Below are 26,864 nucleotides of genomic sequence, written 5' to 3'. Positions count from 1 at the left end.
CCCGAGTCTTTGATATACTGTCTGGTGCTGGAAAGGTATTGTACAATGTCAGTGACTAGCTGGTGAATATAGTGGAGCATTTAGCAGCTAAAAAGTTATATATTACCTAAAACAGAGCCAGAAACGTGACTCCAAATGAATGCTAATGTTGCACCACATCTGCTGGATGTGTAAATTATTAAGGTGATGGTAACTTAAGTCAATGTTGTGTTAACAGATTGTTACAGCTGCCCACAATTGCTGCCTTAACATACTGCCGGGTTAGCAGCCAGGAGTGCAAGTACTCACTATGTCGCCAAGCTTTCAGCACCACCTATGTCACAAGAGTGTACAATTACATTTCCACGGAATTTCCACTTTCTGGCGTGAACTATAATCATTATTATACAGTTAAAGGGATAGTTCGGGTGTTTTGAAGTGGGGTTGTAATGATGTACTTATCCATAGTCAGTGTATTACCTACTGTAGATGACGGTCGGCACGCCTCTAGTTTGAAGCAAACAAGATTACTGTCACAGGAGCAAAGCAGCGTACTGTTGTGGACGGGGCCGGCAGCAAAACATATTTTAGCCACCTAAAAGAAAGGCTCACCTAAAAAAAAATCAATATCAGTTTAAGTGTACACTATGTTTAGAATATTTTCCGACAGGGAACTGAACTGAAAGTGAAACTTATCTACACTGTTTTTGTCAACGGAGTCTGGCGGCTTTGAAGAGAGCATAGATAAGTTTCACTTTCAGTTTAGTTTCCTCATCGGGGCTGTCTGAAGGCAAGATAAAGCGGTGAAAATACTCAAAATATACAGAAGCATACACTTAAACATATATCGATTTTCTTTTTTAGGTGGCTAAAATTCGTTTTACTGCCAGCCCCGTCCACAGCACTGTATTTCTTTGCTCCTGTGTCGGTCCGACTGTCTGTTTTCCGACTGTCATCCACTGTTTGTAATATACTGACTATGGATAAGCACCTTATACAAGCCCAATTCAAATTACCTGAACTATCCCTTCAAGTTAGACTACCATCACATCCATGATTCTGATTTTGTTCCCTTTAACCATATTTCTGTTGCTCTCATAAGCTTAAACTTGTACGCACACTATTTACAACAAAGTAAGAACAACAACCATAGACAGGATACACCTACGCCTGTCACTGATGGCAAACAAACATCTTCAGCTCAACCACCCTGCTATCCCCTTTCTCCCTAAACTCTACCTGCACTTCATTACTCATCTTTGGGATAATTTAGTTTTAATTTGTTCCATTTTCGTCTTATTGTAGTTTCATTTAGTGGTTTATATCCAGGAAAGATTCACTTGGGAAGTCCTTTTTACAGCGCAGTACAATCTGCTTTGTATTGACGCAGTAACACTCGTACAGATTTGGAGGTACAGCAGCGACTTTCTCTAATAGCCTCTGAGTATGGGGATTTGAAATAATTGTACGAACGCAGCTACTTTAAAGCTACTGGGTTTGATAATCTGGTTTAACGGTTGGCTTGTCTACAACCTGTTTGACTGCTTGTGCTTCTTTCCTTGATGGATCTCAATGATTACTTTAGTACGATGTTATCAAAACTAATAGAAATGATGGCTAAAATGAGACCAAAGTTCAAGCTAGTGGCATCACGACAATGAAAAGCAAGAGGAGAAGTCACTTAGCTGAGATTCTCCCTCCTGCTAAAGGGATCCCAATATAATATTTAAGATCCTAACATAACATATTTCTTTTCTCTTCTTTCTTTCTCCCTCTCTCTCGGCCTCTCTACTCCTTCCCCGCTCATGCTTCCCCTAGGACAGCTTGTTGGTCTTGGGGTCAGAAAAGAACGTAACGCTGAACGCCAGGAACGAGCACGGCCAGCTGACCGGTCAGCTCACAGTGGGTGAGTCTCCAGTCTGACTACATGATCCATTTGGAAGCCATTATATTTGAGATGAAAAATCTCCACTTACTGATGGGGAAACACCTGCTGGGGTGTGGCCTGAAGGTAGTTTAAACATGTTTTTAGCCTTTTGTTATTTAATGTTGAAAGAATCGCGTAATTATCCGAGGTACGTGTTAAATTACACTTGGGTTCAGCCTTTATTTCTCTCTCTCTCTATGTACAATTTATTAAGAAGCGATCTTAGATTAATCCAGCCCTGACTGTAAATTGCCTGATCAGTCTTTTTATTTTATTAATGACTTTAATCAAGATTAGTGAAACAATTCATCCTTAAATTCTCTTTAATCGTCTCTGTGCCTTCAGAAGAGACTCTGTAGTTTCTTCCAGACACTAACCTTTGATGCTCTTATTGAAAGGGCAATGGATTCTTCTTATTATCATCAAGTTCAACCATCAGTCAGTCCAAATTACCAAAGTCATTTACATGATTAATGACCACTGGAAAGCAGATGACCCGCTTATTAACATTAATAGCTATTGATCTTAGAGCCAACATAAGTTGAGAGTTGATGCTGATTTGACAAGACTGGTGATATGACACTTTTTGGTCACGCTTGACCTTCCGCAGAAAATTAGTGCCTGCTTTTGTAGAAAGTGCATTTTTGTTCTGAAATGAGATGAAACTTGGCGAGAATAATTAAATTCCCCAGCCGCCGCAGCCCCGCGGATTAATGGAAGAGAGAGGAGGAGAGAGAGCGAGGAAGGCAGACGTTAAAAGTTTCTGCATGCACATCTGGAAAAACACCAAAGTCTGGAGAACAGGAATTAATATTCCTCACCAGATTACTAATTTGTCCCCATCCATTGTAAAAGCATGGCGGATCCAGCTTTGTTAGGCGCCTTTCATTGGCAGAGCAAGCACTCTACACAGTTTTTCAAATTGCTAATAGTCTTACAAGCCCAAACATAGTTTCCCAAAGCTGATTTGCAAAGCCATAAGGCAACCTTTATTTGACAGCGCCATTTACAAAAAGATCATTACGGTTGGCATCGCAGACTATAAAACTTTTTTAGGTGGAAATCTGTTCTTTTAATGCTCTTTCGTTGTCAAACTAAAATATATACGTTTAGTCCTGGAAGTGTAATGCAGTAGAACAAAACAAATACAAATAGGTTGAATTCTCAGCATCCACGTCTTGCAATTTTTATTTCTTGCACCTCACTTATGTATAATCAACAGTGTTTATGGTAGTTTTGTGTTGAAAGCCAGAAGCTCCAACCTGGATGTCTCTCTCTCTCTCTCTGCAGGACCTGAGGCTGTGGAAGCCCAGTGCCAGAGGCTGGAGGTACGAAGTAAAGACGGAGGCAGGCTGCTGTTCACTGCAAATGAGGAGGAGGTCATCATGACAACAGAAAGGTTCACCGTCACAGGTAAATGTGCTGTAACGTAGACTAACGGTGTTCCATACACTTTTCGCCCTTCAGCGCCACGCCAGGGAGCACCCTTCTGTTGTTAAGAGCCAGACAAGCATGTTTGTGTGCTCATTCTCCGGGGGAATATCCATTAGACAGTCTACACTTTGATTGATGTCTTTTGGACTAACAAATGTTCCAGAGTTTGTCTGAACCTTAGCAACACAGTTTCTGATACCGTGCTATAGATGCATTCCAGTTGGTGCATCCTTCTAGTCATTTTATGAATTCTAAAAGTATATTTTCTTTCTAGGCTTGGAAGGCGCCGTCTTTGGACATTCGGTAGAAACTCCCCTGATCCAGGCGAGAGCTTCTGAAGACCTGAAGTGAGTTCATATTCACTGACTTAACAGAAATTCATTAAAGCTTAATGTCACATGTTCATATCCTGTTCAATTAAAATGAAATAATGATGATAAATGTTCCATGGCCTTTCAAAGTCAATGCCTGTGCTGACAGAAAAAAGGAAAAACGTGGCAGGAACCATTATTCACCAGTATAACTATTCTCAAGCACCCCCTTGTAAACTCAAGCATCTACTGGTCGGCTCATTATCACACAGATTTAAAACTAGATTTGACCATTATTTTAATTTCACAGCCGAGGGGTGAGCTAATTCGTTAGTTATTCTCTATCGCAGTCAGGAATTGATTAGAGTATCGAGGGAGCGCGGAGACAGTTGGTGAGGTTGAGACGCGTATTAAACTCATACAAAACACTCCCGAGCATGCGATCCCCACCGCACTCCGCCCGAGGCTCTGAGCCCTGTGTCGGTCCATTAACGAGCTATAACGAGTGTGGTTTGTTGTCCACCTTACTGGTCCTGAAGGGAGGGCTGGGATCAAAGTTGGCAGAAAAAGCAGTGTTCTGGCATCTAATTCCTCCAGAGTGAGAGGAATACTGATGAGGTTCACTTTAAAGCAAGCACACGTACACACACACACACACACACACACACACACAGACAGGACTCACACACACAGACTCCGCTCAGGGGTGACCATCTGCAATGTGGTCAAAATCTTAACGAGAGGAAACCGAACAGGAGACGGTTAAGACGCAAAAGCGGTAACATGTTTGCTTCAATAGGATTCAGATTGTCTGTTTGAATCCATATTTGGTCAAAGATATTCAATTTATGCATTGTCAAAGTTTGATTCTGTTTGTGTGATTTAATTTAATACATATTGCATTTTCAAAAAATAATTTCCTTAGGCTGTCTCAAAACGACTGCCTTCCTTCACTGACAAATTACTGAAATATTCCCAAACAAGCAGCTGTACAAACTGTACTGTCAGGGCTTTAAATAAATGTTCCTTTTATCTAAACCCAATTTATTTTCCAAACACCGTGTCAAAGAATTTTTATATTTAGTCACACAGTCGTATTAAAAAAGCTAAATGGAGAAAACAGAATCATGAGGACTATTAATGACATGAATACAAGCATAAACACATTTTTATGTTCTTATGTTTCCTTATTCTTAGCATCCGTTTATAGACTAATTGGTCTATGTGGGCAAAGTAAACAAGCCGCCATTACTGCAGTGCCATGTCAGTAAACCTGTTCAGTACTGTTATTGTATGTATAAAGGATTTCACCTTTTAACAGCTTTTGTACAGCTTTTACAGAAGCACATGCAGCCTATCCTGTAGAACCTGCCACATGTTAATATACTAATTAAATTACTTCTCAATTAAATTTTGTCCAGTTGAAGCACACGCTTAGATGTCTTTTTATATTTATGTCACCAAAACCTCACTGCATAGTTATGTTTCCTGGCTGTGAAGAAGATGGTTTCACAATTTTACATTTCCAATTTTTATAATCTCTGCCAGGCATAGCCTGAGGAGATTATGTGTTCGGTCGTGTGTGTGTGCTTCTGTCTGTCTGTCCACGGCTAATCTCGCATACTACTGGACCCATCAGCCTAATATCTTTGGTTCTCATTTATGACTGTATGCTAAAGGACCTCTCATGGTTGCGGTGATTCCCATTGTTTGAAAAACATATTTTATTGACTGTTTTATACTGTCATTGTCTACTGACTACCGGCCGGTTGGGGCTGCAAATCATCAACAACAGTTTCTGTTTAGAATCTTGTTTCCGTTAGGGATTAGAGATTGTTCGTCTCTTGATTTGCATGCCAAGGTAGGACAATTAGTATGTATGTATGTATGTATAACTATCGCATAGCAAATGACAAACTGAACTGAGCGTTAACTAAAACGGAGCGCATCCTCTCATGTCTGTAGGAGGAGAGCTAGTTAGCTGTTTGCAGCCCATGTGTTTGGCCTACAGAGCTAACAGATAATGGGGCTAAATACAGCTAGCAGAGCTAACAGCTAAGGGAACTAATTGCAGCAGGACTTTCTTTTGAGAGGAAGCATTTAACAGTCAACATGAAGCATTAAACAGTGAACTGCAGTTTAGCTGCACAGAGCCGATGCAGGCAGCTGCATAGATTAAAATGAGAGCGTATCTTTTGCATGAGACGTGCAAGTGAAAAACACGTTTAATAAGCTTGCGGTCTAGACAGGGGACAATTTTGGTTAGTATTCATTTGATCAAACATTACAGCAGTGATCGTTGCAGACACACCTGGCAGAGATCTGCACTCTACTGAGTGTGCTTTTCTAGTTAAATTATGTAATTTGTTTTATGGCAAAGCATGAAATCATAGATTGGAAGTTTGATGATTTAAATTCATAAGCTTGTAAATTCTGAAAATGTAAAGCAGGCAGCTTCAGTGTATAAGATAAGATATGCTTGACTAAATAAGCAATAATCAAAGTTAAAGATAAGAGAAGAGAACAGAATTATTTGTCAGGAAATTGTGTTTCATTACCCCATCACTTAAAACTATTGACAAATTGAACAATCATGCTTTTACTACCAGTTAGGCCAGAACTTCCAAACCGTTTGCATACGTATAGAGAGCACAATTCAGTAACTCTGCCAGCAGATTCATCAATATCCCTATTAAATATGATTTGACATAAAGTTCGAGTCACCATCATGGACCAGAAAATCAGCACCATCTGTGACGACTCCCTCTCCCTCCACTGGTTCCTGTTAATGTCACCAAAGCAGGCACTTTTTCATTATAAGCCAGAATGTAAATTATGAGCCAGAATAGCCTGTTGATTGATTACACATGTGTAAATCTAATTTATCATCCAATACGATGACATCATACTGTATAATTAGGGTGGCGGTGTCAGAAAAGACTTATTCTTACTGAAATATCAATTCTTAGACACTGACACACCCCTGTTATCACAAAAATGTACTCTCTGGCATTATTTTTGACTACTTTCATTATGCTTATTGTAAAGCAAACTTGGGAGGTTTCTTCTAAAACTCCAACATCTGTGTTAAAAGTAGAATGTGCATCTATTTTTGAGTTGTTTATACAGTATATGTGGCTCAGGGACTTTTCAGCCATATTTACCCATCTCACCACCACCCCTGAATGTGAACCAAGTTAAACCCTCTTTTCAAACCTCTCACCACCTGTTAGTAAACCCCTCTAGATGACAACGATGCGGCTTGGCTCGCGTCCATGTTGCCCTTCTTTCCCTCTTTAAAGAAATATCATTCTGTTTGTGATGTATTTTATTTCTCTGCAAGCCAACGGTAATCTGGGAGAAAAACAGAGCCGAGACGAAATCAAAGAAATCCACCTGAGATCTTCCTTTTCTTTGAAGCCCCTGTTCTTCTCCCCGAGCGCTTTATCTGTGTACGCTGGCACTCAAGTTTCTCCTCATTTGTCGTCATCATGCTGCTTCTGAATAATTGAATACCGAGTATAATGATTCCATTGGTATTTAATTACAATCAATCTTCTCTTGTAGTTGAAATCCTCTGCACAGCAGTATAATTCAGTCAGGTGCTGCTCAAACGGGCATTATTTAAAAAATTTAAAAACGAGAGAAATAAGTCAGGTAAAATGAAAACAATATAAAAAAAATAATTTCAGTTTAAAAAATGACATTTGCTTCCTGTGTTTGTGTTCACAGAATAATGCATAATGCAAAAAATGGGTCTAAAGCAGAGATTTGGTGTATGACAAATCCTTTTCTTGTTTTCTTTAGACACATACATAATGGTCACTAAGCATTAATATTTAGGTACTATTATAATGATGTACTGTAAGACTTTCTTGCTCTTACTGTGCCGTTTACTGTTGTCTGAACTTTTGTCTGCAATTAGTAAAAAGGTATGCACTACATAAGAAAAGATAAACTTTGATCCTGTGCAGGGAAATGTATGTAGATGTCACAGCAGTAGAATAAGCACGAGCACAGATGCATAGTATAGATTAGTAACTTTAATAACTAAAATATTATATACATTATGACATTAAAGGACCAGTGTGTAACAATAAGGGGAATCTATTGGCAGAAATGGAATATAATGTTAATAAGTATGTTTTCTTTAGTGTATAATCGCCTGAAAATTAGTTGTTGTGTTTTCGTTAGCTTAGAATGAGCTGTTTATATCTACATAGGGAGCGGGTCCCCTCTCCACGGAGTCTGCCATGTTGCATCGCCATGTTTCTACAATAGCCCAGAACGGACAAACAAAACACAAAATTCCTGCTTGGGCCGGAACCGATAACGTTACTCGCTCCCGTCGCCGCCGCTCTCTCTCTCTCTTGCTTCACCTCTCACTTCCCATGTACACATACACTCTACGCACTGGTTCAAATGGCTCTAGATAGGGCCATTTTCGTTTTTGCGTCGGCCACCGTAGCTCTCCACTGCACCTTTAACTATACACAAAATGAAGCATGAGAAAACACAAATATAGGTTCTACAATAAACACTATATATTTGAGTTTTGGTGTTTATAGTATTGTATTGTATAGTGTATGGAGACAAAAATGCTTACAAATAAAATGAGGAGACAAAGTTGCGTTACATTAGAATGAGATATTAAATACAATAACTGCCTTTGAAAAAAATTGCATAGAAGAGAATGGAATCGGATGGTGGGTACATTTTCTTGTCTGCAAACAGCAGTGTCAGCAGTATGAAATAGAGTTATTGCACTTGTAACAGCAAAAAGTGTGTGAAATAATTATTATCTCCTTGATTAATCATCTATAAAATGCAAATAGTAAATAACGCACGTTCTAATTTCCCAGATGCCTCTGTGACGTCTTCGGATGTCATGTTTGATTGTCCGGCCCACAGTCTAAAACGCCGTCATTTTCAATTTACAATGACATAAAAAAGAGAAAAGCAGCAGATAGTCCCCAGGAGTGTGGTAATTGATTATCAAAATGGTTGCCAATTAATTTCCTGTCGGTTGACTCGTCGATAAATCGACTGATCATTTAGGCGTTCAGTGTGCATCTTATAATGCAGAGGCAGTGGTGCAGAAGCTTAACAGTTGAGCAGTTTGATTTATAGTTGTTTTTTGTCCCCTGCGACTCGCTTTGTTTTTTGTTTTTTTTCAGTTCATCCTCTTTGTCAACTGTACGCTCAAAAACCTAGGAGACATGTTTGTGTATGGTGACTTATGAATAATTGCACACGTGCTGAGGAGCTATCAAGAATAGAGGCCTTGATGTTGAGGTCTCTAAAACAAGGGCAGTGCAGTTATAAAGGGGATATAGTCCTGCAGGAGAGATGTGTCAGTTTGTCATGTCCTGCTCTCAGCTCACAGCTTCATTACCTTTTAGTCATAGCTCTCGTCGGGCTCTGATTAGCTCCCTCACCTGACAGTAATCTCTGTAGTTTGGTTTCACTCTCAAAATACACTCTGGTGCTGAGTTCGAAGACAAAAACGGGTTTTGACTCCCCAGCTAGCTGCCCACTCAGTCTGATAATAGTAGCAGCTTCCAACCAGAAACTACAGGCCTAAATATGAAAATATTTCTGTCAATTACATAATCAGATCATGTTGCGTCTCAGTCTGGAGGATGGTGCTCTGATTCCTGATGCAAATGTCCCAAATACATCTGAATAGGCAGGGAAGCTGTGTGATAAATGCTGTGATATTTTTCTTGGTAAAGCTGCTTTTTGTAGTATCACTGTGATACTTACATCATCTAGTTTGTTCACATTCACAGAGACTTGGTCTATTCTCTTGACACGTATGGAGGACAGATGGTAGATGGACGTCTGATCAATGAGACGAAAACTCTCCTGGTCTCAGTCGTGTCAAGAACAAACTTTTTTTTTTTTTTTTTTTTTTTTTGCAAGCTGCAGTTCAAAAAGCACATGGGAATCTGTAGTGAGACAAGTATGACATTAAGAAGCAAAGGCAGATCAGACAGGATTTGAAGGCTCTCTGCTTTCTTACAGTGCAGATATCACATGGTACATTTCTAGGCCCGGCATCAGAGAGCAGGAAAACAGCTTTTCATTTCATTTTCACTACAACTCCTCTCCTCCTCTTCAGATTTAAAGTCTGTTTGCAGCTCGGCCAGCCGCGTACCCGCTCTTCAGTTGATCCGAGCAGCTTTCCGGACAGTCTCTGCAAGTAGCTGTGTCCACACAAGAGTGACAGGTTCATTAAGAAGATAAAGGCAGAACAGAACAACTCTTCTTGGTCCCACTTAGCTCTGGTCAGACTCTTCTACCTCCAATTTGTTGGGATTGAGATGTAGTGCAGCAGGAGTGTATTCTTTTTTTTTTTTCTTCTAGTTTTTACTGCGGCAAAGAAAAATGGTTGTTCTTTGTTGTTGTGATGGTCTTATTTGGCCATGAGAGAACATTACGTACAGCTACAGGGGAAATAATTGGTTTAAGGTTTTGGAAGGAAGGCTTGTTTACTGTCAGACACAATCCTCCATCTGTCAGTATAAATAAACATCTATCATTGCTATACACGGTTCGGGCTCTGTCAAAACTGTAAATATGTTAATTTCATCACATAGTTAAAGGTGCTATTTTCGATATTCAGATCACTAATATAGCAGCAAACCACTATTTGATGTGTAAAGACGTAGAGGAGTAAAGTCTACCTGAGCAGAGAATTAAGTCGCTGGCCCTCTGTGTGTGTTTTAATCCGGGCTTCTCTGTGCTTTGTTGACATATCCGGGTCGGCCGTGTGTTCTTTTAGTGCATGTTAGTGCATGTGAGCGTGCCCCACTGGCTAGGTCACGGCCGCTGCTCTGCACTGCTCTCATACGGCAGTTACAGCTGATAACACCGTCATGACCGATGGCGCCGTTGCGGAAGCGTAGCACCCACCCTCCGTTTCCCCCCTTGGGTAAACACCGTTATATCTGTCCTTATTTGCCCCGTTTACCGTTGTTAACACCGTTGGCTGGGAGCCGTGGCTTTGCCGTTGCCATGTTGAGAGCCGTTGAGAGTCAATAGAAATGATCCCGATCCTGTATTTAGCACCTTTAAAGTGGCTTGTAAGATCATTGGTAATCTGTATCACAATTTCAAAGGTTCAAGTTACTACGTCACATTAACACGTCAAATACGGAGTTGAGTCCCAAACAGGAGAACAGAGGAGTAGAATAGGTTTTTATTTTCAAATGTAATCAACCAAAGAACCACAAAAATACTTGTTTTCATTTACACGTCCAACTCTTCAATTATATATCATGGTTCGAGGTTAGTTTATTGTCATTCTACCACACAGGGTTGCACAACGAAATGCAAAGGATAAAGTATACTATATACTGTATATATATATATATGCGCCAAGGCAGGTTTATTTGTATAGCACTTTTTAAAAACTGAGCAATTAAAAGTGTTTTATATGGAAAGACACCAAATACGATTTTAGGAGACTAAAATAGAAGATAAAAAATAAGCATTGAATAATTCCTGGATAAACCTAAAAATGAAAATTACGACAAATGGTTGAAAAGTTAAGTTTGGGCCTTTTAAGTTATATGTTCTTTGGTGTCATGTGTGATGGTGACTTATGAAAATAAACTTGACTTTCACCTTTGGAATCCCCTCCGCTAACAGAGTAGATATGCAGTATTTTAACCAACCTCATCCACTATGACTTCAGCTATTGCCATCAGCAAGCACATTTGGTTCTGAGCAGCTATAGCTCTGTGATACGGTGAACTTTTAGTGGATATAAAGGTCATCCTGAACACAACAAGAAAAGGTGGTCTGTCGTAATCAGCCGTTATGACTGAAAGTACCACATAGGTTATCTGTAGTGAGGGCTTTACATATCAGATTATTCTGGATGGAGCCAGAATCCCTGGACTATTCTGGGTACAAGGAGCTCTTTGGTACTGAGGAGGATGGAGCTTTCTTTAACTGATCAGTCAGTCTAATGATCTGAAAGTTTCTGGACACAAACGGAGGATTTAGTCTCAAAGCTGCTTAGTTCATTTCAATGTCTTAATGGGTAACACTTAAATGGGCTCACAGTTTTCTAACAATGTCCCAGAAGTGAACTAAGAATTATGTAGTTTCAACACTGTCTCCATCTCCCCATGACTTTAGTAACAAATTGATAGTGTAACCTGCAAAAATGTAAACTCTACAGGCAAGCATACAATTCAACAATTATAAAGGAGATATGTTCGCAGATATGAAGGAGATTAAAATCAACAACTACCTATAACCTCAACACAACTAACAACATTCAAATAACTGTCTTAAGACATTTTCTCTTTCCTTAGAATTCATACCAAATTACATAGTAACATAAATTACAAGGAAATTACAGAACCTGTAAAATAAAATCTGTCTATCAGCTTCTACTGTCACAACATCTAGCATTTTAGTTTTACAGCTGAGTTTCAAAGTTCATTGTTGGCCTTAGAAACAGAAAATAATCTAACCACAAGGTCTATTTAGTACTGTTCTGGAGCTTTCAATCATACCACATGGTATTTATCAGTAGATGGAGTTTGTCCAGTTGTTTTCCATTTTTTTTCTGAGCACTTTTAAGGACTTCTTGTCCATGTTGGCTTAAAGTTTACATTTTTAGTCCAATTTCATGCGATTCACACATTTTAAATTCTATTAATTTACAGGGTTTCCAGCCAGGATGCTCAGAGAATCCACTGTCTAGCCAGCTGTCACTGTACACTGGACGACATTAACCAAGATTTTGTGGCATGGCTGTAACTGGTACAAGGCAACGCATACAGTACGAAGCTTGTGCATTTTATGCAACAAGTTTTTCTAACTCGGCAAGATGGGAATTAAGGCAGTGGAATCCCACATGCAGAGTGAGAAATGCAAAACCGGCAAGAAAACTCGGCAACAAATGGCAGGTATTTCCCAGTTCTGTTCTACCCTCGTCTCCGCCACGAGAGAAAAAAAAGTAATCTTTTACGTTACAGTAAGCATCAAAAATGTCCTTAACTCTAACTAATTGAGGTTGTGTCATTTTTTATTTAGTTTTTTCTTCGCTTTTGGTTATTGTAAAATTGGCCTTAATTTAATTCCGAGTAGCCTCAAAAAAGTCTTAAATCCAACTGGCATTATGCTGTAGGAACCCTGAATTTAACAGGAGCCTCAGAAAACTAGACCATAAGCTTTCTATACATAAAAATGGAAGTAGTCTGAGATGGTTATAAAACCCAAGAGACATTTTAATTTAATTTAATTCATTTAATGTTTTATTATGGACTGTGTCTAAAACAAGCACTCTTGAAAATTGAGCACTTTGTCTTTTGGCAGAATTGCCCGAGCTGTGAGTGTGTGTGTGTGTGTGTGTGCAGCGGGTGATGAAAGAACTGCTTTGAGTGGAGTTAAAATATCTCATACGCATCACATATTACTGACTTCTTACTGCACAGCTCAGTGTTTTAAGTGTTTTAAATGGGTCTTTTAATGACTCGTCCATAAGCCATGGATAATCAGTGGATGCTCGAGAAATAATGATTGAAACATACCGAGCTGAGGAGCACTCGGACATAGATCCTTGTGGCTTGCTAATGAATGGAGGGGGTTCGGGAGAAGGAATGGTATGTTGTGTTGCTACGGGAGATGGACTGAGGATGTATTAAAAATAATTGCAGAGTTAAATATACTTAGTTTATTTTTTTACAGTTAATTTCTTGTCACTTATCAACAATAAAAAAGTGATAATTGAGTTCAAACTCAAACAAGAAAATAACAAAAAAAAACTAACAAACATGTCACAGTATTGTAAGTTGATCCAAAGCATGGCTGCTGTTAGTTTAAACAAAAAGAAAAAAAGAAAAAATGAGCAGTGGAAGAGTGAAAAAAGCAACACCAGAGCAGACGTCTATCTGTATTTCTACAGGTATATAGCACAAACAATCCCAGGTCAAAGGCACATTTCACAGATCCTCTCCAAACTGTGTCTACTGAAAGCTGATTTAAAGTCAAAGAGGCTTTTCAAATGCAGATGAAATTCATTTGCTTTTCTTCCCCCTCCCCCTTTATTCCAGTAGCGCATAATCCGAAATGTGTGTCACTTTCAGAGGGTATGGAGATTTAAGCGATTTCAAGACGGCTCCTTAAAGTCTTCCATTTAAAATTCATTGAAAACAGATTTGGGGAAGATGGGGGGGAGAAATCAATTTGAAACGGTTATGAGTTATGAAAACAAATTCCACATTGATTGGCTCTCACACTTATCTTTCCCTGTGTAAACAAATAGTCCACGGGAGGAAAATGCAAATTGCATTAGCCCCAGTGTTGCTGGAGGTCAAAATATAGCTGATACAATTATGGGCTGTTTAGGAGCCATACTGGATTAGAATAATGAGAAGAGCTACTTAAGCATGAGCAGCAGGTTTAATATTCCACAGGTGGAGAAGTAGCTGGTATTACTAACACATAAAATGTATTTATGCAGCAAGAGTCAAACAGAAATATCTAAAAGCTGGTTTGTGTTTTCAAATGTGAGACATTTTTACTCAATTTCTAAATGCCTCGCTGCATGTGTCTGTTATTTGGCTTGAATCTAGACAGTCTCTCCGTTTGAGATCTTGCTGTCTCTGACCATATGTGTATCCTGCTTAATACAGTTCTCCAGGCTACTATAAAACCTCCTAAAGCAAAAGGCACAGTCCCGTGTTCTCAATAAAAGCGCAGCTTAGTCTTTTTCCTCACTTTTTAATACTGCCAGTGGCAATTTGTCCACTCTTTCTAGTACAAAATATGTTTATCTACCCTGGACATGGTTGCTCCTTGAAAAAACATACTTAAATCCACTGTCAAAATAGCCCTGTGGATGAACGAACAAATTTGTACCCTTAAAAGAACCCATTGAAACTAGGGCTGTCAATCAATTAAAATAAATATTTAATGGTGATTAATTGCATGATTGTCCATGATTAATCAAAAATTATCTGTTTTTGTTATCTGTTCAAAATGTACCTTAAAGGGAGATTTGTCAAGTATTTAATACTCTTATCAACATGGGAGTGGGTAAATATGCTGCTTTATGCAAATGTATGTATATATTTATTATTGGAAATCAATTAACAACACAAAACAATGACAAATATTATCTAGAAACTCTCACAGGTACTGCATTCAGCATAAAAAAAGCTCAAATCATAAAATGGCAAACTGAAGCCCAACAGGCAACAACAGCTGTCAGTGTGTCAGTGTGCTGACTTGACTATGACTTGCCCCAAACTGCATGTGATTATCATAAAGTGGGCATGTCTGTAAAGGGGAGACTCGTGGGTACCCATAGAACCCATTTTCATTCACATATCTGGAGGTCAGAGGTCAAGGGACCCCTTTTGAAAATGGCCATGCCAGTTTTTCCAGTGTGTAAAGGCCTTTATAGTTGCATATCATTTTCTGATGGCTGCAAACTCTGGTTCATGTTCTGTACTACTATTGCTTGACCTCAGTCCAGCACTCTGTCCTTATAGACAGACTAAAACAGTGGGCTGGTATCACTGGAACTGCTCTGGACTGGTTTTCCTCGTACTTAGCCAACAGGATGTTTTGTTTCTGTTGGGGAATTTACCTCACAAACTGCTCAGACTTAACATGGAAGGATCAATCTTGGGACCTGTTCTGTTTTTGAAAATTATACATGCAGTTATATCCTCCCGCCTCAATTACTGTAATGCCTTGTTCACTTGCCTAAACAATGGAGCTGCTTGAAACTGTTCAAAATTCAGAAGCAAGACTTTTGACCAAAACACAAAGCGATTCTCATACATCACACCAATTTTGGCTTCACTGTATTGGCTTCCAGTCTCTTTTTAGAATCAATTATAAAGTACTCTTAACCACATACAAGGCTCTGAATGATCTGGCGCCGGAGTATACTGTATATCTGAGCTCCTCACACCGTACTGTCTGAACAGGCTCCAGGTCTGCCAGTCTGGGTCTTCTAACTATTTTTATGTAAATGCATATATGTATGTATTTATGTATGTACGTATGTTTGTATGTGCACGTTTCATTGTTTCCCTCTTGCAATTGATCCTAGTATCGCTTATGTTTTGAATTTCCTCACCTTGGAAAACGCTTTGTGCTTATGGCTTGAAAATTGATTTATAAATAAAAAATATATTATTATTGTGAAACAAATAATGCGATTGAATTCCATCATCCTGCCCCAAATAAGTAATTACACAGGAATACTCCGAAACTATGAGCTGAATAACAATCAATTTAACCTTCAACACATCTTGTCTCCTCAGCTGTTAGATTATACTGAAAGGTGAAGTTTTAGTAATGCAAACATCCTGAAAGTATAAATAGAAATAATAGATGAGTTTATGCTCTAAATCTCTGCCCTTGTGCTCCTTTTTTTTTTCAGACTGGAGTCTCCAACGCGGACCCTGACCATGGAGGCTCCCAGAGGGGTGGAAGTGAGCGCTGCCAAGGGTCCGCTGAAGGTCAGCGGTCGAAAGGATCTACAGCTGGAGTCCACAGAGGGAGAGGTTAGGAGGATTAGAAGTTATACGGGGAGTGAAAAGGTCCTCTTTCATGCCCTTATTTATTTATATCCTCTTTAGTTTTTTCTTTATAATTTGTTCTTTGTTTTGTATTGTATGTCCATAGGGTTGGCGTGAGAGATGAGACATATGTTCTGTTGTATGTGGAATAATTGTGGGATTGTTATTGTGGAATAAGGGACAATTTACAAATTATATGTTTCAAATAAAAATACCTAAAGGTGCTAAAAACGGGATTGGGAGCATTTCTATTGCCTCTCAACGGCCCTCAACATGGCGACAGCGAGCCGCAACTCGCAGCTAACAGTGCTAACAACGGCGAAATTGGGTGCTAAGCTTCTGCAGCGGTGCCGTCGGTCGAGACGGCTTTATCAGCCGTGAACTAGCCAGTTGGGCACGCTCTCACAAGCACGAACATGTACTAAAAGCACACTAACCGGCCCGGCTATGTCAATGTTTGGATTACAACCCACACAGGGAGAGCGACTTCATTCTCTGCTCAGGTAGACATTACTACTCTGTATCTTTACATAGCAAATGGTTGTTTTCTGCTTTATTAATGCTCTGAATATCGAATTTAGCACCTTTAATGACAAGATTAAGATTTAACAGCCATGCTAGCAGCTCTGTGAGGCTGTACTAAGACTCAGTGCTGCTTTCATTTAATTGCTAAACATCAGCATGCTAACATGCTGATGTTTAGCAGGTACTGTATAATATTTACCATGTTCACCATCTTAGTGTAGTGTGTTAACATGCTAACATTTGCTAAACACAAGTACAAATTGAGGCTGATGAGAAGTATTGCACAAATTCAACATTATACAAGCTGATGATGGTGCTAGATAAAAAGTTAAAGTGGCAGTAGGCAACAATATTTTGGCATAATTTGGCAAAAATTCCATAATAACCTTTCAGCATATTGTAATTCAAGTGATCTGAGAGAAAACTACACCTCTGCACCTCCTCATGGCTCTGTTTACAGGCTTTAGAACATCTTGCCCGTGACGGCAGACTTTGACCAATCACAGGGCATTTCAGAGAGAGCGTTCCTATTGGCTGTTCCACAAAAGGAGATGCGCGTTCACGTCTGGTCTCTGTAGATAGTGAAAGCCTCGGTCAATGGCGGAACAACCTACTGGAAAGCTTGCTATTCCAGCATTGGCAGCAACTGCCTACACCTCAAAACAACCCAAAAAAAGAAAGACAGACTTTCAAAAAGACAGTCCAAACTGTTGATGTCGTTAGAAGGTAATGTGTAGCTCGCTGCGGTAGCCTCCTCAGATGTAGCGAGCACGTATGAAGCGCGTGCATATGCCCGTTCTCGTGTGGGGGGAGGGGCTTCGGACAGAGAGGGGAGAGCGGAGAGAGGAGAGAGAGGAGAGAGCAGCTCGAGGGGATGCAGGATTTTGCGTTTTCCGGATTTCTACGCACTGCAGCTTTAAGGGATCAACAAAGTTATTCCAATGAAATACAAGCCTGAAAGATTGCCTGATTTCATGGGGAATCATCCTAAAGTCGTTGAGACATTCCAGTCCGGACCAAAGTGGTGGACCGACTGACTAACGTTGCCAACATGGCTAAAATGGGCAATTTTGTGTTCAAATAACTATATTTAATGGAGAGATGGAGTTCTTCCTTCACTCTTTAATCCTAACTCAGCAGATCAAGTGCTGCTGTATTTTCCTCCACCTGTCACATTGTATTTACTGACTGCACCAGAGTCATTTATCAGTTCGAGTTGGTAATGCATCACTTCAAGCGCCTCTGGCGATGTTATTTGAATGACTTCCAGCATGTCTCTGATGTTTTTCCTCCCAGATACTTTTAGATGCCAACACCATTCAGCTGGGGAGTCTCCCGCTGGGCGTCTACACAGCGTCGCCCAGTCAGGCCTCCCAGGAGCAGGCCGTATACGAGGTGTGCGTCTGCCCCAGCGGCAAGATCTACCTCTCACCTGCAGAGACCAGCTCCACCTGCCAGGCCATGAGCAACATCTGCCTCTGGAGCTGACCTGGGTGCAGCGTTGGTTGATGGGGAACACCTTTAACATCTGCTCTGGAGCTGCTGAGATTGAGAATCCTCCGTTGGTACATTTTTGAAGGAGAGTGGAACTCACCACAGCGGAGATGGAGCTTGAACTCTGAGCAGAGTTCAGATCAGTACAGAAGCATCTGAGTCCACCGCCTGTGACGGTCTGTTGGACGTCAGGACCAATAGTGTTCGAGGAATGGCAGTCAGAGCAGCTTTCTGAAATCAGGAATATCACAACGGGAACATTTCCGCTACCTTATATTAGAGTCAGAGGACACACCCTTTATTTTTCTACTTTAGGTTCATTGTAGACATGCAGTGACTGTTTTTAAGATTCAGAAAGAATAGATGAGAAAAGGTAAAACACAGGTGCCTTCAGCTTTGAAAGAACTCATATAGTGACTAATATTGAACCTGTCTGTGCAGTCAGAGAGGGATAGTGAAAGGTTTTTAAAGTTGTGATGTTAGAAAGACAAGTAAGCACAATTCTGTCATGTCCCCCCACCCCCCCAGGTTTTTGGATTTTTTTTAAATAAGCTCAATAGATATTTCTTTTTTTCCACAATGTTAGCAGCTGAAATTAAACGTGTTTTTATGTGGCGCAAGTTGTGCTTGAGGTTTACCTGTGACTAAGACCAGTTAAAAACAGATACACATGCTGTTTAATATCCAGGTAAAGGTTCACAGGACTTCTTCGCTTTAAGGTAAGTATCCTACCTAAAACGATCCCACAAAAAGGTCCATCTAGAAGCTGTTCTGGGGCTTTCGAGCATATTAAATGATCTTCATCAGCACATGGAGTTTGCCCAGTTGTCATAGAATTGTAGATCAAATAAATTTCCATTTTTTCTGACCACTTTAACCCTTTAAATGCAGATCGTTGTTTGCATGATCCTGTTTAAATACTGTTTTGTATACTTTTATCAATTATTATGGTTTATTGACTTACATAACCTTTTAGCTTAGGTTGTACGGATTATTTTTTGGTGTGAGACGCCAGGCGGGTGTGGGGATACCCACAGTGCCGCTACGTTGGAGTTTACTCTGGTGGACGAGAGGGTCGTCTCCCTACGCCTTCGGGTTATGGGGGGGAAAACTCTGACTGTTGTCTGTGCGTATGCACCGAACAGCAGTTCGGAGTATTCGGCCTTCCTGGAGATCCTGAATGGAGTCCTGTATGGGGCTCCAGTAGGGGACTCCATAGTTCTGCTGGGAGACTTCAACGTGTACGTGGGCAATGATGGAGGCACCTGGAGTGGCGTGATTGGGAGGAACGGCCTCCCTGATCTAAACCCGAGTGGTCGTTTGTTATTGGACTTCTGTGCTAGTCATGGACTGTCCATAACGAACACCATGTTCGGACATAAGGATGCTCATAAGTGTACATGGTACCAGAGCACCCTAAGCCTAAGGTCGATGATCGATTTTGTAATCGTTTTGTCTGATCTGAGGCCGCATGTTTTGGACACTCGGGTGAAGAGAGGGGCGGAGCTGTCAACTGATCACCATCTGGTGATTTCACTTCCGGTCGGCACCAAAGTGCTTCTGGAAAACCGTCCGACACCTCAGGAGGGGGAAACGGGGTACCAGCCAGGCTGTGTACAGTAAGGATGGGACACTGTTGACCTCAACTGAGGAGGTAATTGTGCGGTGGAAGGAGACCTTTGAGGAACTCCTGAATCCGACCAATACACCCTCTATTGTAGAGGCAGAGCTAGAAGCTGATGGGGGACCATCATCAATTTCCCTGGTGGAAGTCACTGAGGTAGTCAAACAACTCCACAGTGGCAAAGCCCCGGGGATTGATGAGATCCGTCCAGAAATGCTGAAGGCTTTGGGTGTGGAGGGGCTGTCTTGGATGACATGTCTCTTCAACATTGCGTGGAAGTCGGTGACAGTGCCTAAGGAGTGGCAGACCGGGGGGGTGGTTCCCCTGTTCAAAAAGGGGGACCAGAGAGTGTGTGCCAATTACAGGGGTATCGCACTACTCAGCCTCCCTGGTAAAGTCTACTCCAAGGTGCTGGAAAGGAGGGTTCGGCCGATAGTCGAACCTCGGATCGAAGAGGAACAATGCGGATTCCATCCTGGACGTGGAACAACGGACCAGCTCTTTGCTGGGAGTATGCCTATCCAGTCTACATGTGTTTTGTGGACTTGGAGAAGGCGTATGACCGGGTCCCCCGGGAGATACTGTGGGGGGTGCTGCAGGAGTATGGGGTGAGGGGGTCACTTCTCAGGGCCATCCAATCTCTGTACGCCCAAAGCGAGAGCTGTGTTCGGGTTCTCGGCAATAAGTCGGACTCGTTTCCGGTGGGGGTTGGCCTCCGCCAGGGCTGCGCTTTGTCATCAATCCTGTTCGTGATATTCATGGACAGGATATCGAGGCGTAGTCTTGGGGAGGTGGGTTTGCAGTTCGGTGTGCTGAGGATCTCATCGCTGCTTTTTGCAGATAATGTGGTCCTGTTGGCATCATCGGCCTGCGACTTCCAGCACTCACTGGATCGGTTCGCAGCCGAGTGTGAAGCGGCCGGGATGAGAATCAGCACCTCTAAATCTGAGGCCATGGTTCTCAGCAGGAAACCGATGGATTGCCTACTCCGGGTAGGGAATGAGTCCTTACCCCAAGTAAAGGAGTTCAAGTACCTCGGGGGTATTGTTCGCGAGTGAGGGGACAATGGAACGTGAGATTGGCCGGAGAATCGGAGCAGCGGGGGCGGTATTGCATTCGCTTTACCTTCACCGTTGTGACGAAAAGAGAGCTGAGCCGGAAGGCAAAGCTCTCAATCTACCGGTCAATCTTCGTTCCTATTCTCACCTATGGTCATGAGGACTGGGTCTTGACCGAAAGAACTAGATCGCGGGTACAAGCGGCCGAAATGGGTTTCCTCAGGAGGGTGGCTGGTGTCTCTCTTAGAGATAGGGTGAGAAGCTCAGTCATCCGTGAGGGACTCGGAGTAGCACCGCTGTTCCTTTGCGTTGAAAGGAGCCAGCTGAGGTGGTTCGGGCATCTAGTACGGATGCCCCCTGGGCGCCTCCCTTGGGAGGTGTTCCAGGCACGACCAGCTGGGAGGAGACCACGGGGAAGACCCAGGACTAGGTGGAGAGATTACATCTCCACATTGGCCTGGGAACGCCTCGGAATCCCCCAGTCAGAGCTGGTTAATGTGGTCCGGGAAAGGGAAGTTTGGGGTCCCCTGCTGGAGCTGTTGACCCCACGACCCGACCCCGGATAAGCAGTTGAAGATGGATGGATGGATGTATGTACAGATTTTAGGGATGTGAAGCATTTGAAGATACTCCAAGATATGACATCACATTAAGCAAAAATACCAATGTAGGCACTGGTGGACCATTTATATTGCAGAGTTAAGACTTCCACTTTGGTTTTATTCGTGACCTTGGAAATAACCGTTGAGAAAACGGTCTTACCACAAGGTCTATTTAATAGCCATTCTTGAGCATTCAATCTAATCATATGATCTTCAACATTGACAAGAAGAAAAACAAAGAACTACAACTTCATGACAACTGTGATAACTCTAAATGCTGATGAGGACCGGGCTTTATAACTGAAAGCTCTATAACCGGTACTAAATGGACCTCATGGTGAGAGTTTTTTAACATTATAATAACGTAATAATATGCAATTGATATTACAAAAGTTTTATTCAGTGGTTAAATTTAAAGAAAATGTTCTCATTTAATTACCTGCTAGTAACTCTCATTTCCCTCCGAGGCAGTGCTCCACCGTGGAGTTTGACTGGAGAGGCTGGCTGACCTTGGCACTGCAGCTGAGAGCGAGGCAGGCAGCCATGTGTCAGCAGGCCTGCTGGGGAGCAACGCCTCGCTCCACTCCGCTTCCTCATCCTCATCCTCCATCATCGCCCTGCGGCAGAGACAGGCTGGTTTGGTAAGAGCCATGATGACATTCTAACAAGAGCTTAGATGCCCTGTCCGCTACCTGCTCACTGAGTTTTCCTTAAGTGGCATCGGGATGTTTTATATGCCTCAAAGATGCACTTTATTTTGTGTGTGAAAATACACCTGTGATATCACCCTGAATAACAAAGTGGGCCTACAAGAGAAAAGTGTTAATTGAGATGCTGCAGATTCACCTCATTTGCCCAAATTGCATGGCGCCACATATTGTACTGATGCTTTTCCAGCCAAATGAAGTGACAAATCCCAAAAAATAATTGTATTATTGCATTTGATTTAAACTTCTAAATTATTTAGACTGTAAATCATGCATTCAGGAAAACAAAGTAATATCTCAGAAAGTAAGGACTTGGAATTGTCTCACTAGAGCCTGTTGTCACTGAAATGGGCCCATGGACATTTTTTCGACACCAAAGAAGTACATTGAACAGCCATACAGAGAACAGATGAAAAGCAATTAAGATGGAATCACTGAGTAGACCAAAAACAGTCTTAAGGTATGACTTTACTTCGAAATGCATCAAAACAAATACAAAATTGAGATTGAATTGTCTCACCAAATTACAGTGATCCATTAACTTCAACTTCTCTGCTTTACAGACAGCCTGTAGCAGTCAGTAAAAATGTATGCATGTCTGAGTTCATTTATGCCGTGCATTGTACCACAGTTAATTAACATTTTAGCCACGCTTTCCTGCAGAATGTCTGTTTGCCACTCAAAGATGAGTGACCATGGTGACTTCTGCATATGGCGATGTCATGTGCATGCCCTCTATGGGTTTGAAGTATAAAGGTCAAACTTGAATCATAGAACTAGAATTTAGCTCACTGGCTGAAGCAAGAATAACATGATAATCCAGCATAAGACGCTGCACAGACCTGCATGCTAGCTGGTATAAAGTGTAGTGTATAAGTAGAGCTTTAACAAACTATTTTTTTTATCATCAATTAATCTGTTGATTATTCTCTTGATTACGGTTTGGTTTATAAAATGTCAGAAAATTATGAAGCATGTCCATCTCAATTTCCCAGTGCCCAAACTGACATAGCGGTATTCAAATTGCTTGTTTTGTTTGACCAATAGTTGAAAAAGATATTAGAATAGATAGATAAATAGATAGACTAAGAAAACCAGCAAATATTCACATCTGATAATCTGGAACTAGGAACATTTTTTGGCATTTTTTTGCTGAAGAAATTACTTGATCAACATATTAAATATCAAAATAGTTCCCATTTAATTTTCCGTCACTCAACTAATCATTTCAGCTCAAAGTTGAAGCCTTCATTGCCCTTATAAGTTAGGAGATTACTATGCAAAACAGATTCAACACAACATCTTGTTAATTTAGTTTTGAGAGCTGAAAGACAAAACCGGGAGATTTTCACATGAAAGGTTCAGAATTGGTCTGTGTCTATTCAACATTATTGTTCGTTATTGTGACATCAGGAAAAGAGAGCACCAACCTGTACAGCACTCAGTATAAAATTTTAAAAAAGAGAGAAAATGACTCAAACCTAGCTATCACCAGGTGTATTTCATTATCCGCTCTGTTGTCATGAATCTTACACAGGAACCTAGTGGAAGCTGGATCATTATAAGGCATTCCTTGGCCACAGGCGATCCTGACAGATCTGGCCCGAGGACAGTGTTTAAGGAGAATGTTTAAGAGGTGGGCTGCTGCACAGCCACAGCTGGGCGAACACCACACGTTTTCTAATTAAGCTCAAAGTTGCCATCAAGACACAAAATCAGTGTGCAAGAACTACTATAGCTGGTGTATTTGGATCTCATTTAAAAAAAGGAAAAAGAGAAGTAGAATGGCTCTGTACAGTATTAATAGGTGTTTTGAGGACAGTGGATATAGTATGCCATAAAAATGTCATAGTATAGTATGCCATAAAAAGTGCCATTGTGCCAAAATGTGACAGTATAGTGAGCTATTAAAAACTCATAGTTTAGTAAAATACTAAGTAAAATACCAAAATGTTCTGGTGTAGCATGTCATAAAATGCCATGTATAGTATGCCTTTAAAATATCAAATATAGTCATAGGATTGTGTGTCATAATAAAAATCATAAAATAATATGCCATAAAAAGTGCCATAATAAATGTCATCATATAGTATGCCATTGAAATGTCATAAAAAATGGTGTAGTATAGTATACCATATTAAATGTAATTTAAAAGTCATACAGTATTGTATGTCATAAAAATAATCATAAAACAAGCCATATTATAGTATGTCGAAAAAAAGTCATTATAGTATGTCAAAAAGAGTCCTAAAGAAATCATAGTATAGTATAATAAGTTGAAAAGAAGTCATATTATTGTATGTTGAAAAAAGTCATTGTCATAAAAAGTCACAAATGAGTCATTTCAGTATGTCAAAAAAAAGCCATACTACAGTATGTTGTAAAATATGTATTCAGATGAATTTGTTAGATTTAACTTTATTGTCATTGCACAAAGTACAGGTACTGAGACAAAAAGTGCAATATGTACAGTGTAAAAAACAAAATATTTTATGTGGAATAAGCAGTAAGGCGTATGTCCACATTAGATGTATATAGTATGAGCATTATGACCACTATTAACAGTGTGTATGATTGCTGTTACAGAGGTGCAGTCTTCAGCAAGGTGTCAGCTGAGAGAAAGCTTTTCCTGAGCCTGCTGGTCCTGGATTGGAGCGTCCTTTAGCGCCTTGCAGAGGAGAGGAGGGCAAACAGTCCGTGGCCCGAGGTGAGAGCTGTGCTATTACTGTGATGGTATTACAGTAAGTTGAAAAAAGTCATGGTGTAGTATCTTGGAGAAAAGTCATACAATGTCAAAAAAAAATTAAAGTCATAGTATAGCATGTCGAAAAAATAAAAAAGTCATAGTATAGTATGTTGAAAAAATTGAAAAGTCATAGTATAGCATGTCAAATATTTTTCAAAAAGTCATAGGATAGTATCTCGAAAAAAATTAAAAATCATAGTATATTATGCTGAAAAAAAATTAAAAAGTCATAGTATAGAATGTTGAAAAAATATCATAGTACAGTATGTCGAAAAACTCAAAGTACTCTGCATAGTTGCATGACTTGTGGGCTTTTTAGAAAGTAGCATCAAATCTCAAAACTAATTATTTACTCCTCTCCACCAACAGCCATACACAAACCCCATAGTGAGGGAGAAGGATGACAGGTGAAAGGGTGGAGCCGATTTGCAAAAATTAAATAATCAGTTCACATTCGGGAGTTGAATGTTTTTGCTTTCCTTTTTAGATAGGGCTGCACAATTAATCAAAATGTTAGCGAAATCGCAATATGGCCTACTGCAATTTTCAAATCGCAAGAGGTGCAATGTTTAAGGCGATATGTTTGTCAAATATAATTTTAAATTCAATATTGTGGTGCTGCAGAAATGTCTTGTCTTGCACACCATAATGAGATTGAGAATAATGTAAAAATGATCATTCCCTCTAATATCACAAATCATATTGCAATCAGTCAAAATTATCGCGATTAGATATTTTTTCAAAATCATTAGGCCCTACTTTTAGATGCATATCGTTTTAAAAACTGAATATGGGTAATTTTGTTCTGATGTCGTCAGGTTCACATCATATGATTTACATGCTGAGTTTCAATCATGAACATGATGATTTGATTTTAAGATTCATCCTGTTTTGATTTCATTTTCAGCATGTGAAGATCATTAATTAGTGGGGAATGTACGTTATTTATGTTATAGTAGAGTTTAGTTGAGATTTCACTTTAACAGTCACTGGGATTAAAATATAACATTTCTATATGTTTATTTGTTTTTTTGTCAAATAATTAGGATCATTAATTGTACATGTTGAAGACAATATTTTCAAGGTAAATAAGTGTAATTTTAAGGTGTAGCCATATTGTTAGTATGCCAGTCTTGTGCCCTATAATATTTGATGATGTCAGTCTCAATCCACAGATTGCCTCATGGTTGATATTGGCGTCATCAAAAGCTCCACAAATAATCTTTCAAGATGTTCTAGGCAAAAATGTCTTGAATACAGCTCATCTAGATTTATCTTAATAGCAATACATGTTCTGCTCATGTGCCTTCATGCGATAAGCACATTTGTAGCCTTAGTGCTGTTGCATAATGCAGACTATATACAGTCACCCACATAATGAAGTGAACATTATAAAATTGAGACTGCGAGGAAATGTCATTAGCATAAAGTACACAAACCTATAGTGTAGAGTATTTACCAGCGCTACTGTTCATTAGTTCAGATTCACATTAAGCTGAAGAAACGCTGTACATCAAATTATAGTGATGACTGGTATTCAAACTGCTTGTGCTGTTGTTCCAGGTGCTGCAGAAGACGTGCACTGTATGCAGCGCAGGACTTCATCTCCATGTGCGACAACGGTAGGTTTATCTAAATAATCTATCACAATAGGAAGTTTCCACCAACTAGGAATTATTTTTAACATAGTTATACGCATTTGGAGGAATTTCTCCAAGTTGTCTGATCACTCCAGATCCAACGCTTAACTTGTGCTGCCATCTATTGGCTTGTAGACCTAAAAAATCAGCTTAAACTCTGAGCTCAGTTACTACCTGGACAGAGGGCAAATGTCTCCAGGGTGATGGAAAGCTCAAAGTCCACTAGTTTAAACACATTTGGAATTAATTAAATTAGA

At 40.3% G+C, this 26,864-nt stretch overlaps 1 protein-coding gene and 1 long non-coding RNA gene across 2 annotated transcripts in view; both read left to right on the top strand.

The window, feature by feature from the left end:
* LOC119481611 (zeta-sarcoglycan-like) overlaps positions 1 to 18,845 on the top strand; it is a 40,216-nt gene extending 21,371 nt beyond the window's left edge. Inside the window, exons 4-8 of the mRNA XM_037758714.1 lie at positions 1,798 to 1,885; positions 3,197 to 3,319; positions 3,615 to 3,687; positions 16,073 to 16,196; positions 18,033 to 18,845. Of these exons, the coding sequence (XP_037614642.1) occupies positions 1,798 to 1,885; positions 3,197 to 3,319; positions 3,615 to 3,687; positions 16,073 to 16,196; positions 18,033 to 18,224 (600 nt within the window). The 3' untranslated portion in view covers positions 18,225 to 18,845. The remainder of the gene's footprint in view (positions 1 to 1,797; positions 1,886 to 3,196; positions 3,320 to 3,614; positions 3,688 to 16,072; positions 16,197 to 18,032) is intronic.
* The window catches only part of LOC119481616, a 319,631-nt gene that overhangs the window by 290,381 nt on the left and 2,386 nt on the right, over positions 1 to 26,864 (top strand). The window contains exon 5 of the long non-coding RNA XR_005205235.1: positions 26,531 to 26,589. This is a non-coding gene — a long non-coding RNA (uncharacterized LOC119481616). The remainder of the gene's footprint in view (positions 1 to 26,530; positions 26,590 to 26,864) is intronic.

This window comes from Sebastes umbrosus, chromosome 22, assembly GCF_015220745.1.
Source record: "Sebastes umbrosus isolate fSebUmb1 chromosome 22, fSebUmb1.pri, whole genome shotgun sequence".
NCBI classification, from domain to species: domain Eukaryota; kingdom Metazoa; phylum Chordata; class Actinopteri; order Perciformes; family Sebastidae; genus Sebastes; species Sebastes umbrosus.
The sequence above is the reverse complement of the archived record's forward strand: the minus strand, read 5'-3'. Positions and strand labels throughout refer to the sequence as shown.